This window comes from Acanthopagrus latus, chromosome 17 (assembly GCF_904848185.1).
Source record: "Acanthopagrus latus isolate v.2019 chromosome 17, fAcaLat1.1, whole genome shotgun sequence".
Classification (NCBI taxonomy): domain Eukaryota; kingdom Metazoa; phylum Chordata; class Actinopteri; order Spariformes; family Sparidae; genus Acanthopagrus; species Acanthopagrus latus.
The window spans coordinates 1,190,051-1,208,782 of record NC_051055.1 but is presented as its reverse complement, the minus strand read 5'-3'; the positions used below and the strand labels follow the sequence as shown (position 1 = coordinate 1,208,782).

Below are 18,732 nucleotides of genomic sequence, written 5' to 3'. Positions count from 1 at the left end.
TCATACAGCTGTTATCATGATCAGGGAGACAGCAGAGGGAAATTCAAGTCAAACTTTATCTAAAATTCAAAGATTTAACACAAACAACTGAAACACTTTAACTTTAAATAGCCCTCATAAATAAATATGCCATACATAAATATCAAATCAAATCTTCTCCAGCCTATAGGTGTGAGTACGTCATGCAGCGGTGTCAGGTCTGCGTCTGCCCCTCCCCATGAAGCAGGCAGCCAGACTTGCTTTTCACCACACGTGAACGGCGATGATTAACAACAAACATTATATAATTTAAAACCTGCAAGAAATGTGTTTTATGAAATGTGTTTTATAAAAAAGGAGGCCCGAGGCCCATGTTAGCCCTACCGTAGTCGTACTAAATAGAATTTCTCAGACAGTCACTCTCAGTCAGACTCACTCTAACACAGCCAAATAATACGGTTGGAAGTTGATTTACTCTTTCATGTACATGCCCTAGTCGGACCTGCCTCGGCATTCTGCGCATGCACCACAGTCCCAGCACCAGGCATTGACCTTGAAGTTGTCCATGGCATAAATCCTGTGGTGGAAATTTCTGTCAATAAAAGAGTAAAGTCAGATCTGTCTTTTCTGTAAGTTTAATCCAACCATCCACAGATGGACCCACCACGCAGCCAAACCCATGAGCCGAGCGAAATGCGCCCAGAGTAAAGGAGTGTTCACAATTTATACACAGATAACAACAAGGTCAGGGGAAGAGACAAGCACTCTCGGTGCCAGCAGTGATTAAGCTACACACATACGTACATACGACTATCCCAATCAGACAGGCTTCTCATCCACACAAGACATAAAGTTAAAACTTCATGACGCATGACCTGGGACTCTGTGCGAAGCATAAAATTATCAGACATAAAACATGAGACAAGAGGGCGACTTTCTGAGTTTTGGCTGGTTCGTGACTCTATTACAATCATATAGGGCAGAGGTTAGGTGTTCATGCATTTGCATAAGATATCAGTCACATGAAGCAAGTTAGATAAATGTTTTTAAGAAATCATATTCAACAAAATAGTTCAAAATTCATCAAACCATAATGAAAAGGAATTTTCCCAATCACAATCCATAGCAGGAAGCCAGGGAAAACAAGGGATGGCATTCTTCTCATCTGTACTAAAAGTAAAGCGCAGAGTGTGTACAAAATGCACAGCGGCAAAAACTCATAGGTCAACTGGAGGAAGGTCTTGTAGCAACTAGCTGAAACTGTGCATATTGCCACCTACCGTGGTGGAGTCATACATACATCCGTCAATAAATAGATTCTCCCCTGGTGCCTTATAGCGTTATGACCATAGCTCAACTTAAGTGTGCATGGAAACGAAACATTCTTAGTGCGGTTCAAATGAAATCAATTGCCAATGGCAGGTCATATCAGTTATAATAACACGTGGGTCCCAGCACAAGCAGCATTTCAACCATCTGCTAGTTTTCTGACCTTGAAATTGGCTTTATTCTGTGTGTTGTTTTGGCAGAAAATGTATAAATATAGTATTTTAGTAAAATCCCGACCTCATTCTCAGTTGTAACTACACCTTGTGACCATTATCTGGTCAATCAGTCCAAATGGTAGTCCCTTTGACTTTGGCCAACAAAATGTGATTACAAGCCTCGATTGAAATATACCTGTAGTTACTAAGAAATGTCTGAAGCTGAGACTAAACAGATCTGACAAAAAGCATTCTTAACAACTTGGATTCATTATCTTATGCTGGATTCAGATTTGCAGCAACGCTGTGTCCGTGTAGGAGACTGAGGGTCATTCCACTGACAGCTGAGCTGAGAAACAGTTGGCCTCTACAATTTATACTACTGGCACCTGCACTCCAATATACAACGATGAACTATGTGTGTTCAGTTGCTGGAAAAATTGGTTCAAGCGTGGTAAAGGATGGGAGATCTTCCTTCTGTCAGGCTAATGTACTGTAAGACAGCTATCTATCTACATCAGGCGGCATGTCTCTCCATCTCTCAGTAATCATAAGCATCAAACACAAACACAAGGTGGCCTTGGATTGACCAAATTATCCCACTAAGGACCAAGTAAGGTCATTCAGAAAATAACGCCTTCCACTGCAATCCAACACTAGGCTTTTTTTTTTTTAGATAGAAAAGGCGGCACATTTGCTCCAAGGTAAGGGTGGTAATATGCCGGCCTGTCTTTCTAAAACGGAGGCGTAATACTCCCTCTTTTCCAAAAGCCGCCTCTGGGGTAGGCGTAAACATGTGACGTGACGTGAAGCTCTAAGTTGGGCTGTGAACAGTGACAATGAATTTGTCTTCAAAATAAGAGCTTTACATTGCACCCCATTGGAGTGTAGAAATTGGTTCTTAGTGGGGGGCTTTTAATTTGAAAGTAGCGACCGTTCCTAGCTTGCTGACAAAACAACAAGCAAACATAAGCAAACAGCTACAGAGACAAACGAGACACTACCATCTCCTGGATCTCAGCAGCTGTCCAGTTGTTCATCTTAATGTCCGTGGATGAAGTGATGGACTGACTGCTGTGATCAGCTGTTTCTTGGTTTTAAAACTCCCTGGCTGTGGGTCGCATAACAGTGCAGGTCATTGACACCTCCGCCCAGCTCATGCAGAGGCTGGCACATTTCTGCCTCATTTTTAGATAGTAGGCAAGGCGGAAATAAGTGTACCCTCCGTGGTGGAAACTCGGCGAACCAAAACAGACCCCCAATTTGCCGGCCTCTGTCTAAAACTGTGGACACAAGCCGCCAAAAGGACCGGCAAATTGGCGGCTTGCTGCCCTGCCTAAAAATGGCTACTGCTACCTAAAAAATGTATTATTTTTATCTGCCACAACTTTTTATCTGCCGTGAATGCAGCAATAACACACGACTGTAGTATTAGTTTCAGACACAAAGCAAATAAGCTGTTTTCCCACTATGTTGAACTGTTCTTATAAAAGTAAATACCCAAAATACAAAGTACACAAAACTACAACTCAACTATTTTCAAAAAAAAAAAGTAAAAGTGTGAGAAATTGAGCTGTCCTCTGAGGACAGTTTGTTTATTCAGTCATCAAAATCAATGAGGATTTTTCAGTTCTTATTAGAATTACTTCCATAGAACTACATAGTGTATCTTTAAAATCTGGAAATACTTCAGCTAGCTTCAATAACAGCTGAAAACAACACATGGACTGCCCCAGTTAGCACCAGGATTGTTTAAATTATTCTACAAATAAAAACTTTAACATCTAAATTAGGGCCGGGACGACGTGTCGACAACATAAATTTGTCAACATGAATAATTTGCTTCGACGCGTCATCCCAAACAGGAAGTGGTAGTACCCGCGGAGGCTGAGAATAGCCCCTCTCACACAGAGACACTGCATTAACGCCACAGCGGCGGTTCGTCAATTCTCCACCGTACACAGAGCGAAGCACCACTGGGGTAAAGACGAACCGCCATGTAATTCACACAGAAAGCTGCGCCGTGGCTCCTAGACGTGAGACATGACGGTACACGTCATGATGATGACGTCGGTGTGTTTCCCAGGTGTCCCCCCCGCCTACAATTGCGGATTTTTTTTCCTCATATTATTATTAATGACAGTTTTAATATATTATCAATGACAGTTAAAGTTACTACGTTACTTTTGTTTGGTCACGTAACATTAAATTAATCATAAGATTAGTTGACGAATCGAAAAAATAATCACTTGAAAAATAATCATTTAGGACAGCTCTAATCTAAATAATGGGAAAGATAATTGTATGATCAGCTAAAAATCTTGTGGTTTTTAGGGGGTATCCACTGTTTCCACTTCCACAATTGTGCTCAGTACAAGTGACGGCCAAGGTTTCACCAGGTGGTGTGTGCTGTTAATTATCTTCCATCTGAGACTCAGCAGATGGACAGCACTTAGGAAAAACAGTAAGGTGGGGATAAAAAAAAAAAAACAGTCAGCTGGCAAACAAACCAAAAGGCTTTAAGTGCTGTTAGTGGTGTACATGCGGATGGGGCATGGCTCTATGAGTGTTGCCACAACAGGCACTGAATACACTCACACACAGTAAACCTAGCCAAGGTAGTGAGGAAAATACACTACCTGCAGTGTTTTTACTTTGACTGTGTATGGAATGTCTTACAAGCAGGACAACCGGAACACAATGACACAGCTGAAAGGAGGTGATTGTATGATAATCAAGAACTATGAGTCGTTGCGTGGACCATAAATCATAATGATTCACAACAGCACTGTCATTCTTGCTTTCACAAACCATCATGTTCTCTCATATATACCATCATATTCTACAGTAATGTCTATGAGACACACAGTTTGGTGTATGATTAAGAATTGGTGACATGTTGACAATGTTTATGGGGAAGATATTATGAAAATGTAGCTGCTGGTTGGCAGGAAACTCAGAAACATACCAAGTTTTAATATGTATGGGAGTTGCATGACGTCATGAATCTACAAATGATTATTACTTGACTCTGCAGTTCCTTCCTAATGAGAGTGTTGGAAACCATTCATCCCGTGCACTTGCTTCATTTAAAAAAACATCATGTCAGGCTAGTTGAATGTTGCAGGACGGAGACCCTGGTGTGTTGTTGTTTAGAAGGAGAAAAGTGGATACAGTGTTGCATTTTCCAAGAAAAATTGATCACTTTTTATCTTTTTCGTGGAGGTAAATGGAGAATCAGTGTGCTTGGTGTGTTCATAGCATATTTCTGTGCCGGGCCCGGTCGGTGTGGACAGATATGGGTTAATGCAAAGACAAAATCAGGGGACTGATGCCCGAGTTTTAGCAATGATTCCTGGGCCCGTATTCACAAAGAATCTTGAGGCTAAAAGTAGCTCTTAACAGGCGAATTTAGGAGCAATTCCTAAAAATAATGGGTGTGTCAGTCGTAACTTTAGGACTCCTAATTTTTTAACATAAACATTAATCACAAAACATTTCAGGCCTAAAAGTAGCACCTAAGTCTGGGAGACCTTAGAAGTAGCCCAGAGGACTCCTAACTCGCTAAGACCTAGTCACAGCTGAATGTTTTGGAGACGCTAAATGACAGGGAATTATTAAAATGATGTCGGATGGACGGCGAAGGGACTGAAGTTGTGGTTGAGTTGGTGACGACACAATAACGTCCCCAACCAACTGAAACAATCCTATAAAACTCCGGTATTCGGCTACGGGGAAATGCAGCTTTTCGCACGGGACTAGTATTACCTGGGGACCTCAAGTGATTTAGAAATGATCCCATCATGTCTGTGTCTCGTGGGACGCTTTCACACAGGATAAGCGAAGTCTGTGTTTTAACTCGAATTTACTGATATTAACCCCCGGGTCAATCACAGCGGAGCCCTTGCTGGAGCAGCACAACCGTTAGATATGGATATTTTTAACATAATAACTAGTGAGCCTGTTGATAGATGGAAAAATGTTCCTCACTGCATGCTGCCATGCATGTAATCCATCTAATCGTCTTTCGAGATTTTGCTCTTCTGATGAGCCTCCTTAATTTGCACCCAAAATGCTATCAAAACTTTATAATTCCCACCGCAGCCTCCATAATTCTGGAAAACACAAAAGACCTTAAGAAAAACTAAAAACGACCCCAAATCACTCATAAATACATTTCTTTATCCAATATCTTTTCATAGGATTTGTCATGGGCTTGTAGGCAACTTCCATATTTTCACTTCATGCATTGCATAGCCTAAATGACTTTTCAATGGGCTGCCCTGTCACTCGACAACCAATCACTGTTGTCACCGCTTCTAAGTGCGTCTTATAAAATTACGTCATCCATAGCAACCGAGAGTTACTTCTAGTTTAGGAGTTCAGTGTTTTCATAACTAAAAGTAGGTCTCAGCGGCTTTGTGAATTACTTTTAAGAAAGTCTGATTTAGGAGTACTCCTAACGTTAAGATAAAAGTCTTTGTGAATATGGGCCCAGGTGTTTTGTGAACTTGAGACGGAGCTCACACTTTGCTGCTCGCCAAGGACAAATTTGCCTCTGTGAGCCTGGACACATTTCAACACTATCCATTACCAGGATGGCCAAAGTTTTTGTGTATGTTTTGGGAAGAAACAGTGAGAACCAATGTCCAAAATGGAGAAAGCAATCATGTTAGCTGTGTTAAATGAACTGCAGGTATTACCTATGTTATCAAGCTAATAACACTGCCTGTTTCATGAAGGCATGAGAATTTGCTATGTCAAAGTAGAAAACTGCAGCTGCTGAGCCTTAAGCTGGCAGTAGACTTAATCGAAATTGCTTATCAGATGGTCAAACAGCTTTGGAAATGATCTATGATGGTTGACTTTTTACCCTGCTCTCAGGAGTTGCCAAGCTATAAAGACATTATTTCCATTGTTGTTTTAAAATGGAGGAGTTCAAGTGTAACTCAAACTTTAAGGTGTCATTATGCTTTAAATTAAGTGCATGTTGGATCATCAAACTGTTCACCCTCACACCTTCCCAGCCTCAAAACTGAAGACTTGATGCATAACAATCTTTTGAAACTCTAAACAACTCTCAGTTGCTGTGAGCAGACAGGTGTGTGGTAATAAGGTATGTGTCCAAAGATGTCCAATGGAAAAAGCAAAATCTAAATCCAAACCTAAGCTTCAAAAAATCTAACTAGAAACCTATGATGTCACAGCTGCTGCTATGCAGTGAAACACAAGCACATGTCTGCTGCAGTATTCAAATGAAGGGAGTCAGCAACAGAGATTAGGGGAGCTGGCTTATCTCATCAAGATAGATTTCAGCTAAACTGGAATGACCACTCGGCCACTAGCAGCCACCAGCATGGCTCTGCTCTGAGGTGCATGATCTCCTGAAACCTCCCATTGACCTGTGGTCAGTTCTTCAGAAAGACACAATATTACTCTTCTCAGTGTGATGTAGGCATCACTGCTTTCTTGTAAATGAGTAATGATGACAACAGTAACACTGTCCAACAGTGCTCTGCTCTCACTTTGGCTCTTCTATATGTAGGGTTTTCTGAATATTGATTTTGGAGGTGGCCGCCATCAGTGATTTCCAGGCCACCAGCATTTAAATGGTTAAAATAAAACAATATAATCATCCATACATCTTCATCAAAGTTTTTAAATGTGCCATGACAGCAGTTGTCCATCGCAGCGCTGTCACGGTACCTGACTATGTCTGAATCCTGAAAACTCCATGAAATCCATGAAAACTTTAATTTTCCTTGAAGAAACTTCCTCCAGTCTGACGAGCTAGAGGTCAGGCGATGTCCTGATATTTGAACAGGTGCAGTGGTGGACTGGCCATTTGGCACACTGGGGCAAGTCCAGGTGGGTCACCACATTGTTGAGCAGGTGAGACGCTTGCACTTACACAGGCCTGTCTTACCTTTTCATGGGCTCTAGCACTTTATTGATCATTATCCTCATATAAGCAGGTCAAAAGCCCCACATGCTAGCAGCTATACCACGTTTCCTGGTCGTACATCATTTTTATGGTGGGTTTGAGTGAAAACCTATTCTTTTTATCTATATATATTTTGCCAGGTGAAATTACATGGAAATGTCAGAGTAGAAGAGGATATGAGAAGCTTACAGAGAGAAACGAGCAGGCATCAGAGGCTCAGTTTGTCCATCATGATCCTTAAGTGTTGCAGTGTTGATTTGGCGGAGTACAAGAAGCGGTACAATCAACATTAAATTAATTATAAGCTATACCAGCTTGAGCTTACAAAACCACCTCACTGAAAGACAAGCTGGTATTAGCCCACTATTTAATGCATATTGATGTGTTTTACAAGTTTACTCTTCAGTGACAAATAAAATTTTTCCGAGAATACTAGCAGATTTTTCCAAATTTACCATTCTAAAACCATGACCACGACCTGACACCACATGTCCTTGTAAAATACTGTACAAAGTTCAGGAATATTCACGGGGTTAACTGCCATAGTGCTGTGAGAGCAAACATTCTAGCCACCCAGGAATACTGGTTCCCAGATGCAACCAATTTATTATTTGATGCAACCAAATTAAGACAACGTGCTGGATTCTATGTTATTTATTCAATATAACATGACAACTATTACCACGCAACTACTACAATTAAAGTGTCTCAGGACTGTGTGAGCAAAATGGACTACAGGTGAAAAATACCTCAATCCCTCCCTTAGTTGGACATCATCTTGTAGTGCATGATCTGTGGGGAAAAAAAACCTATAAATGTCATGTTAATAGGATGTTTGTCTGAATTCTTGTGTCCAGTAGGTGGCACTATGTATATCAGACATTATTGACGCATGGAGATATTCAGGGCAACATCATATACATGTGTGATGAATTTGGTGTACATGGGAAATTGTATGTTGAAGTTATAAGGACTTGATGCTTTATGGCGAAGCATGTAAATGGACCGTACCATGACACCCACCATGTTTCATGTAGGCGAAAGCTGATAAGCTAATAAGTTTTCATGTTCAAGGTCTGAGGATGATACTTAGTTTTAGGTGTTCAATCTGTAGGAGGAGTTGGCAAAAGTAAGAGACACAGAAATGGATCAAAATGGGGGTGAAATGGGAGGTTTTAATCAAAATGGCTGACGTCCTGTTGGAGTGACAGTTTGGTGGCCCAATGTTTTTTGTGCGTCTGGTCATGATACATATGCATACTGAATGTCATTCATGTATGTGTGTGTAGGAGGCGGGGCTTGGATTTTTAATATTCAAGGGGGCGCAATAGAGTCCCCTGGTAACACCTTTCATCAGCTATCATCAGGAGGGCATTGGCAATGATTGTACTAAGTTTCATGTTTATCCGACATACCAATGAGGAGTTATCAAATACTTCAATTTAAATAGTGTTGTGTGATGACCTTGTGGTTATCACGCAGAAGTAGTGACTTGAGTTTCATGTCATTCGGACACACCAATGTGAAGCCAAAACGCACTTCGAGCCATCACTCGAAAAACAATAGGGACCTCACAGGTCAAGACCTGCTCAAGCCCTAATGAGAAACAAAGTCATTGACATCAATCAGTCTGAAAAGGTTTACAAAGCCATTTCTAAGGCTTTGGGACACCAGCGAACCACAGTGACAACCATTATCCACAAATGGAGAAAACATGGAACAGTGGTGAACCTTCCCAGGAGCGGCCAGCCTACCAAAGGTACTCCAAGAGCGCATCGACAACTAATTCAGGAGGTCACAAAAGAAGCCTGAACAACATCTAAAGCACTGCAGGCCTCATTTGAGTGATTCAACAATATGAAGGAGACCGTGCAAAAATGGCATCTGTGGGAGAGTTCAAAGGCAAAAACCATTGCTGACCAAAAAGAACACAAAAGCCCGTCTCACATTTACTATAAAACATCTTGATGATCCCCAAGACTTTTGGGAAAACATTCTGTGGACTGATGAGACAAAAGTGGAACTTTTTGGAAGGTGCGACCCATTACATCTGGCGTATAGGGATAGGGGTATAGGGATGTAACGGCATGAAAATTTGACGATGAAATTATACGGTTATTGGTATTCCGCTGTATTTTTAAAATGTCTTCAAAATGTTGAAAAAACACAGATACACTGTTATAATAATATGTTACACTGAAATAATTTCACCAAGATTTATATTTAAATAGATTTATTATATATTAAAATAGTCCAAATCCAAAACTTTAACAAAACACTGCAAAATCAACATTAGACAAGAATAAAAGAATGTATCAAAACTGTGCAAAATAGGTCATTGGCTTTTTGTGATGAGGCAGCCTGTTGAAACATGTCCTTTAACGTCTGTGTTACAGAGGTAGAATGAGATGTAGTGGCAGCAGCATTTGATTGGCCAGCAGACCCTCTCTGTGAAAAAAATTAAATAGAAAATGTCATTATTAATTATTACTGTCATTGTTACTTAATACTAAGGGTGCAGCCAACAGATCACAAAACTCACAATTTAGATCATATCACTTTTGTTAAAAACAGGTTGGATCATTTTTTAAATCAAAACAAAAAGGATTATTGTTAAATTAATTATGAATACTCTATTTTGGCTCTTATCTCTATCTAGACACTTGTTATATTCAACATTATATGTTATATATAGTCTATTTTACAAATAATTTCTGATAATACCTATATGTATTGGCTGTCTGTCTCTCTGTCTGCCTGCTCGTCTGTTGTCAGTGGACTCGATCAATCTGATTGGTCAGATGGCTGCTGAGCCACAGGTGAACGAAGCTGAGATGAAAGTCAGTCATCTCAGTCAGTTTGCGTTCACTAACTTAGTCCACCCAGTACGTGTCTCTAATCCTCCTCACTGCAGCTGTGCATTAATATTTGGGTAATAATTAGGTCGACTTTAAAAAGTGAAATCTATAATTAATAAGCGGTTCAGATAAGGTGCCAAATCACAGATCAACTTTGTTCAGTTATACCACTATCTGGTCAGTTTACATTAGTGACAACAGCAAATTAGACAGAGAGAACTCGACATGTACATCATGCACCCGAGCTTAAGGTTAGCTTACCTTGCATTTGCTGAACAGTTGAGGGTGATGGTCGTGTAAATTGAATGTGTTGGAGCCCCTCGCAACAACTTTCTTCTTGCAGCTCCTGCTGATAGGGCTGCCATCCTCGCCCAGCTGTCCCTGAGCATTGTTATAAGAAACAAAATACGCCCAGACTTCAGATTTGGTTTTTTGAAGGTGGAAAAATGCTGTAAGGGCTACTATCACGTCCTCCCTCCGCCATGTCTTTTTCACTACATAACAAGCGCACGCTGCACACTGCGCCTGCATAGTGAGACTTGGATAAAGTATCTCGCGAGTTTTCCACACTGTGGTTATCGACCGCGGCGGTTACCATGGTAATTAAAACTTAAACGGTTACCTTCACCGTTGAGAAATTTACCATGGTTTACCATAATACTGGTAACCGTTACATCCCTACAGAAAAATAACATCATACTGACAGTCAAAGATGGTGGTGGTGTGATAGTCTGGGGATGCTTTGCTGCCTCAGGACCTGGACGACTTGCTGCATTGATGGAACCACGAATTCTGCACACTACCAGAAATTCTTGACGGAGAATGTCCAGCCATCAGTTCATGACCTTAAGCTCAAGCTTACTTGGGTCATGCAGCAGGTTATTGATCTGGAGCACACCAGGTCCACCGGGAATGGCTAAAAAAAAAATAATAATAAGGTTTTGGAGCCGAATGAATGGCTGTGGTATGACCTTAAACAGGCCATTCATGCTCAAAAACCCTCCAATGTGGCTAAATTAAAACAATTCTAAAGTGGGCCAAAATTCCTCCACAGCGATGTGAAAGACTCACTTACCCTTTTTTCCTTTAATAAATGAAATTATTAAAAACTGCATTTTGTATTCTCTCAGGTTATTGTTTGATGATCTGAAACATGAAAGCATGACAAAAAGCAAAAACAAAAGGAATCTGTAAGGGGCAATTACTTTTTTACAGCACTGTATTTCCAGTTTCCCAGAAAATATCTCTCTATAAAAGCAAGGAATCTCTGTGTGTCTGTGTGTGTATGTGTGGGTCAAATATCTCTGCACATCAGGATCAGACTGACCTGAGATTCTCAGCATGGCTGCTGCTTGGTTCAAGGGTGTGAAACATCACATTTGTTTGGACTACAATGATACAGCTAATAAATTATTTCATAAATTCTGTACCAATTCCGCTAGCACTGCTAACCGTAGCCACCATAGTCACGTGCGCACCAGAGCCAATCACTGCACACCATAGCCATGTGCCCACCAGAGCCAATCACAGCAGAGCTCACTTCCATGACATACCTTAAGAAACGAGCCAATTTATACCTGCAGCGGCGTGAGCTGGACCGGGTTTTTGCTGGCGGTTTGGTCTTGTTCTGTGCATCTAAACTGACTGTTGTGGATTAATGAGACTAAGCAAGTCCGGACCGAGTCCATTTGGGTCTGAGGAGATGCGGATACGTGAGGACAACAAAGTGGAATCGGAATCTGTGGATGCTCGTGTGTAGCTAGCTGCTAGCCCACCCCCACGGCCCACCTCCCGACTCGACGGACGCACTGGCATGTCCAAAACTGTCGCGAACATTGCCGTCACATTTGCTTTGTGTCTGGTGCAGGAAAAAATGGTAAAAACAGGCTTTTGTCCACAAGCAGCAGGTTTGGTTGCTGAGAAACAGGGGAAGTTGTGTGAGGGACACCGGCGGTGACACAGACAGCGACAGAGATGGCGAGGAGAGAAGAGGGAACCAACCTTCAAACGTTACAGAGAATTAGAAACTGCTCACAGCCTCTGAGAGATAACAGAACGATCCACCTCAGTGTCACTGAGGCACTCTGAAAACATCTAATGGTCACAGCTACATACTGAGGACCTTTTCACTTAGCAGGTTTCTTCAGAAAAATCAACATGTCTGCTTTCTCAGACACAGACACGCCCACTCCTGGCTAATGGTGTCTACTGTGAGGAGAAGATAAATACAACAGTGAACATTAGGTGAGCTGTTTAACCAGCCGACCTGATTCATGAGCACATCTTTACAAGCTAAACTTTATCTGTTACTGTCAATCTCTAGTTAGCTTTCGATTTAGCTAGCTACATAGCCATAAAATTAAGCTGCACACTAACATCTTAAGTTCGTGTTACAGATCTGATTTTGAATCAGGCCAATTGGGCTCTAAAACTTCCACAGGCAGACTCAAATGCTGAGAGGAGGATGGCTACGGTCCCCTCTTCTTGCAGTCAAACATGGAGCAACTTTCTGCTCTTAAATTGATTCTAAGCACCGTTAGATGCTTCATCAAATTAGTTGTGTTGCCGGCTTGAGCAACGATGACTTTTTTGCATATATTGCATCGCGCATGATTGGCATCAGTCTTGCTAACATGGAGCCATGCTTCTGACCTCGTGGCATTTTTTAACCGGTTCAACAACACACAACTACAGTTCACAACATGTGAACGCCGATACTCGGTACTACCAAAGCATTTCAGTCAGTGCCATAAAAGAACCAAAGTTCAGTACCCAGCCCCCTTTCCATGAGGCTCTTATTCTCAGCAGACAGACACACAGGCAACAAACTTTTCATATAATATTACTTATACTCACAGCTGTGGCGCTGTAGCGAGCTACATATTGAGTCCTGTTCTTCTGATCGTTATTTAAAAACATTAATAATAAACAAGATAATACACAGAGCTGTCAGGTGGTGATCCACATCGATGCATACTTCTCCTTGTTTCATTTAGTGTTGCTTAAAAGTTGACCTGAAGTGATGAGCTGTGACGATTACTCATCCATCATCCATATTATTGTTTCTGTTTTATTCACTGAAAGTTTTACAACACGTCTTCACAGATGTTATTGTGAACAATGTTATGAATTATATTTTTTTTCACTAGACTAAGATCTAAAGAAAATACTGTAAGATAAACTATGTGTTTTACATAACACTACCTAAAACAAACAAACATATAGTCAGTGTAGTATTATAACAATGAAAACTATGTATTATTACATGTACCATCAACACTGATGGAGACATCCACAGCCAAACATGGTGAATTTCTAATTTAATGCAACGAGTAGAAACAAATTAATTGCCACTTTGTGCTAATGCCAGAAACAAGTGATTGGGCAATTCACTGAGACATTCACCCAATAACAAGACGTAGCATTTGAGGGCTTAGCAACTGTTGGGAGTTTACATTGTGCAACTTCATAAAAAATCTGATATCTTATTGGTTGATTCCACTCTTTAAGGATCAGTAGTTTCAAATGAGATTATTTCTAGACCATAAATAAACAAAAAATGTAATATTTCCTGGTGAATTCAGAGACAGACGCTTATATTTATATAAGCTTATATTTTGTTATATTTGCTGACAGTAAAATAAGATACAGGTCAGCTATGTAAAAATCCACTGTCTGTGGCTCCACCCAGTGGCCCTAATTTGATTTGCAAGAAACCACCACTCCTGGTAGAATACAACCAATCAGAGCCAAGGAGAATGTCTAAGAAGTGACAGTGACTCTTGTGCATATGCAGCCCCCCCACCCCCGTTCATGCCCAAACTGTGGCAATGGCAGAGAACAAACAAAAACAGAAAAGCCGAATAATGCACCACCGTTGCGCACGCCAGAGAATAAGAAGATTGATGATGAAAAGCAGTGTAAAAAAATAATTGGACAGAGCCAGAGAGATAACAAGGATAAATACTGGATCACATTTCAGAGGTGGAGGGAGCTTTGGGATTTGTAAGGACTCAAAGGTGATGCAGAGTTTGCTGCTGGACAAGTAAGGGCACCTGCTTGATATGTTTAATATTATGTTTTAACCACAAGGCTATGGTGGTGCCAGTTACAGTAATACTCACAATAGCGCATAAGGCCATATGATGTTGCAGTCGAGCTACATAGCTTGTTGCTAAATCTAGCTTGTTAGCTTGTATGCTGACTCTGGTATTTAACTTTGTGTTTATGGCTACAGGTTCATAAAGGTGTCTTTCAAGTGACCGGGCAGTTATAATAACATTAGTTTGTGTTCATTCTGAAGTGGTTGAATTGGTTTAGAGAATACGTTACATGCATCAGAGAAAACAATGTAGCGCTGGGTAATGATTAGCTGGTAACTTCATCTACAGCGATGTGACGAAAATTGTTTGTTACTCGGGATATATACAGTGATCGGCATGAGGCACTCATCATTGTAATCTAGTTGTACTGGTCAGAAATTGAACAATCAGGGCTTATGATGTTGTTGTTATTTTGAATGTGACATCTTGGTTATCTAGTAGGCCTGCATGATATGAGGAAAATATGCAATGTGCAATAACACATAATATTTTGATGATGATGATGATATAACTTGAGAATGCCTTGCTCGGGCACGGCAGGCTCCTCTGTGGGGAGGGGCTTTGAAGGCAGGGCTGCAGCACAGCAGAGAGGGAGAATGAGGGACCTGGGGGCTGCGCTCATTCAGATATTCTGGCTAAATCCACTTTTTTTCTCAAAACTAACTCCAGAATGCAGCTTTAAGTTCAGTGTTTGTATAATATACATTTTGATTTTGTTCCTGATGTGGTTTATGACCTCAGCAGTCTGAAATCTTAGTTCTAGCAAAGCTTTGCTCCTTGTTTTATTCGTCCACATAGTGCTTCAGATGTTTAAAGGCTGTCACATGACACCATCTTCTTCTGATGACATCACAACTCTTCTGAACACAGTGCTCACTCTGCTGCTGTGGAATCAGATATCATGTTCTGTGTATGGATACAACGTTTGAACATAATACACTCTTGTATAATGTATACAAACACTATTGTATCCATTGTGGTAAAGCTGCTCTCCATCCCCCGCCGTAGTGTCAGAGCAGCTCTGCCCTCTTACCTCCGAACAACTGGGGCGAGAGATGTGCTGGTAGTGATCCTATCACGAGCCGTGGACCTTCGTGCCCTCCGCCTGAGCGCTCCCTGTCCACCGCCTCTTCCGGGCTGCTGCCGCCGGACTCCTGGGAGCTGTAGGCTCCGCTGCTATTCGGAATGTTGATGCCGGACGGAAGTCTGGTCCCAGAGCCTCCTGAGCCCCCTACAGACCTGGCCCTTGCTCCAAGGTGCTGGCTACTGCTGGACGTGGCCCCAGAGGCTCCGGACGCACGGTATGCATGATACCTCAGACCCCCTGCGTTAGTCCTGCTAACGTTACTGCCGTTACTGTTAGAGGTACTGGAGGGCAGGTCTGAGCCGGAGTAGGCTCTGGTCCGTCCGTTAGCAGCTGGATCAGCGGTCGGGCTGCTCTGCTTTGCCCCCATGTTAACTTCCACTGACTCGGCTGTGAAATATTAACGAGGCTCTTTATGAGCCACTGCGGGACAGTGCGCCAGATTTACGCTGGAGGCAGATGGCTCAACCAGACAGACGTACCGGGAGAACACAGAAGCACGATAAAGTCGCTACGATCCCATCGACACCGGGTAAATATAAGTTAGGAAAAGTTGAGCCGGCCGTCGAGAGCTTAAGACGTGTGTAAAAGTTGAGAAGCCATAACCGTCGTATTCCCTCAGTGACGGTTGTGGCCGTGTTGCAGGTACCGTGGATCCTTCCTCGTCTGAGCCGCTGCTGTGGACCCGCTATGCCGCTGCGGCTGGTTCCTTTGCTCCGCTCCGCCACGGCCCCCGAGCAGCACGAAGCAGCGAAGAGCCAAGCTCGTCACATCTCCCTGCCTCACCACACATCGCTCGAAGGAAGGAAGTGATGGACGAGTAACGTTAATCCCAGCACAGACCGTTGTCTCAGGAGCAGCAAAGAGAGTCAGTTCGTAGGCTAGCTGTCAAGCTAGCGGACCTCCTACGTATTTCCGCTCTGACGTTTCAAAATTAAACCAATGCAATATTTTTTGGGGGGGGGGTTACATGGCAAATTTCCAGTGTAAAATTGTAGGTCCAGCCGTTTTTAACAGACCCGCACAGTACTCCCTCTGTTAGTTGGTCCTGTAGTTTGTGGGCTGTCATGAGAGGTGTTTCTTAAAGCGCCTTTACATATGAACTCAAATAAAAAAAAACAGAGAGGAAGATGAGGGTATTGTCAAGGTTAGCTTGTTCGAACATGCAGCAGGCAGCAGGTGTTCACACATGTTGGAAATATTCTCATGGTTTGGCCGAGGGGCAGCACCTGGGCAGGAGGCTATGTACTTTCCCATAATGATGACTGTGGTTACGTTGATATCAATATGATTTTGACTTATCCATAAAATCAGCAAAGGAATGGTAAGTAATATACAAGCAAGCAAAGTGGTGCAAGATATCAACAGAACATATACAGCATACTTTTGGGGGGTTTTACTGTGTTTCGCAATGCAGCTCCTTTTCACTTCAATATAATCATCACCACAGTCTGGCCCCAAAGCAAGATGAGGTAATGTAATGACCCTTGATTAGGGGGCCAAGCCCGAGGGGCCGAGGACCACCAGTGTTAGGAACCAGTGGCGTGCGCAGACTTTTTGAAGGGCAGGGGCGAAAAGAAGAGCACTTTAGCGCGCATTTGGACTCCCAAGAGGGCACTTTAGCACACGTTTTGGCTCCCATGAGGGCATTTTAGCGTGTGTTTTTTAACAGTTGGGCCACTGAGGGCATTTTTCGCTTTTTTTTAAACTGTTTTTTAAGCTCTTTCAACCCTCTTACTTTTTAGCTTTCATCATGCAGCATGTCACATTAGTTAATAAATTCTTCTCTGACCTGGCTGGATTCTCTGGATTTTTTTCAAGATCTCCCAAGAGTGTGCTTGATAGAGTGATAGCGCACAGACTCCCAACAGCAAGCACAGTAAGATGGAACTTCCATATATGTGCCGTAAACACTGTGTTTACATCATCCAGTGTTTTGAAACAATCAGGGGAGTTTGAGCCTATAACTGTGCAGGAAGCCTGAGGGTTTGTGAGGCTACTGGAGGATGATACTTTCAGCTTCTTCCTGAAACTATTTCATTGCATCATGCATGCCTCATGTGGACATTCTCTTCAGCCAGCTTCAAAAGCAGACCATGAACTCAGTTTTAGTTCGGGGAATCATGCAGCAGTTCAAAAACCTTATATGCACGCGTTTAGTGAATCGTGGTATAGGCCACGCCCATTTCCGCCTACGTTTTTTTTTCGCTACCTCGCAAAATGACGAAAACCTACTTTTTCGAACTTCTCCCAGGCAATCTCACCAATTTGCATGAAACTTGGCGCACACCATCTGTGGACGCTCCTGACAAAAATGGATCTGACAAATTTTAATAGGACAATTAATTTATTATTAATTATTATTATTAAGTAACAACTTCCTGCAGATTTGGTTCAAAACCGGAAGTGTTGCATATTTCCACATTGGTCAGGTCTAATGACATGAAACTCAGATTCCTATTTCCCCATGAGCCCCTGAGGCCCTGTGCAAAAGTTTAGGCGATGACCACAAGGTGGCGCTCTTTAAATTGATTGATTTTATATCTCCACAATGGTTGATCGGATTACCACGAAACTTAGTACATTTATTGTCAGTGCCCTTCTTAGGACATCTGACGAAGGGTTTTCCGATCCGCCACTAGGTAGCGCTCTGGTGGCTGTCTTATTTAATATTTGGCACAGTGCCCGCACCATAACACTTGTGGAAATGAAATTCATAGAGGTGCTATAGAATGGCCCCTGTGACTCACACACCAAACATGACCAGCAGGTGGCACTATTTTCAATGCAAAAGAGTTTTTTTGCACATAACTCCCACTTACTATGTTGCATATTATTAAACCTCATCCCTATGTGTTCAATGCATTCAGCTGAATTGTTTTGTTTAGGCCATGCCCACTTTCAAGCTAACTTAACATTCGCACACAAATGAAAAAAATACTATCCGATTATCACATAAATGTCCATGATTGTGTGGTATGGCCTAATGATGGTCTGTGTAAAATTTGGTGCAAATCGGCCAATAGATGGCGCTCTGGTCGCAGTCTAAGTTTTTCAGTTTTCAAAAATCTTTTACGTTTTTCAAATCATCACAGTTTGAGTTTTAGGGATTTTTAGGCCATCTGCTGATTTTATAATGGGTGTGTATTGCGTGAGCTAGAGGGCGTGACATCATCAGAGTGTAGAGCAGTTGGAAGAACTGGAGAAAAAATTGTCTTCAGCTTGATTTGCATCCCACATCTTTTACTTACACTATATATATATATATATATATATATAT

At 41.9% G+C, this 18,732-nt stretch overlaps 1 protein-coding gene across 4 annotated transcripts in view; it reads right to left on the bottom strand.

Annotated features, from left to right (window-relative positions):
- The window catches only part of znrf2b (zinc and ring finger 2b), a 51,308-nt gene extending 35,208 nt beyond the window's left edge, over positions 1 to 16,100 (bottom strand). For 3 of the 4 annotated variants that reach the window (XR_005070528.1, XM_037073213.1, XM_037073215.1), the window contains exon 1: positions 15,402 to 16,100. Coding sequence is in view for 3 of the 4 variants with exons in the window: in XM_037073213.1 (XP_036929108.1) it covers positions 15,402 to 15,822 (421 nt within the window). In the remaining variant the exon portion in view is untranslated. Of the gene's footprint in view, positions 1 to 9,686; positions 9,856 to 10,526; positions 10,647 to 15,401 lie in introns of those variants that run through there. The other variant, XM_037073214.1, reaches the window with a different exon arrangement.
- Positions 16,101 to 18,732: the final 2,632 nt, after the last annotated feature.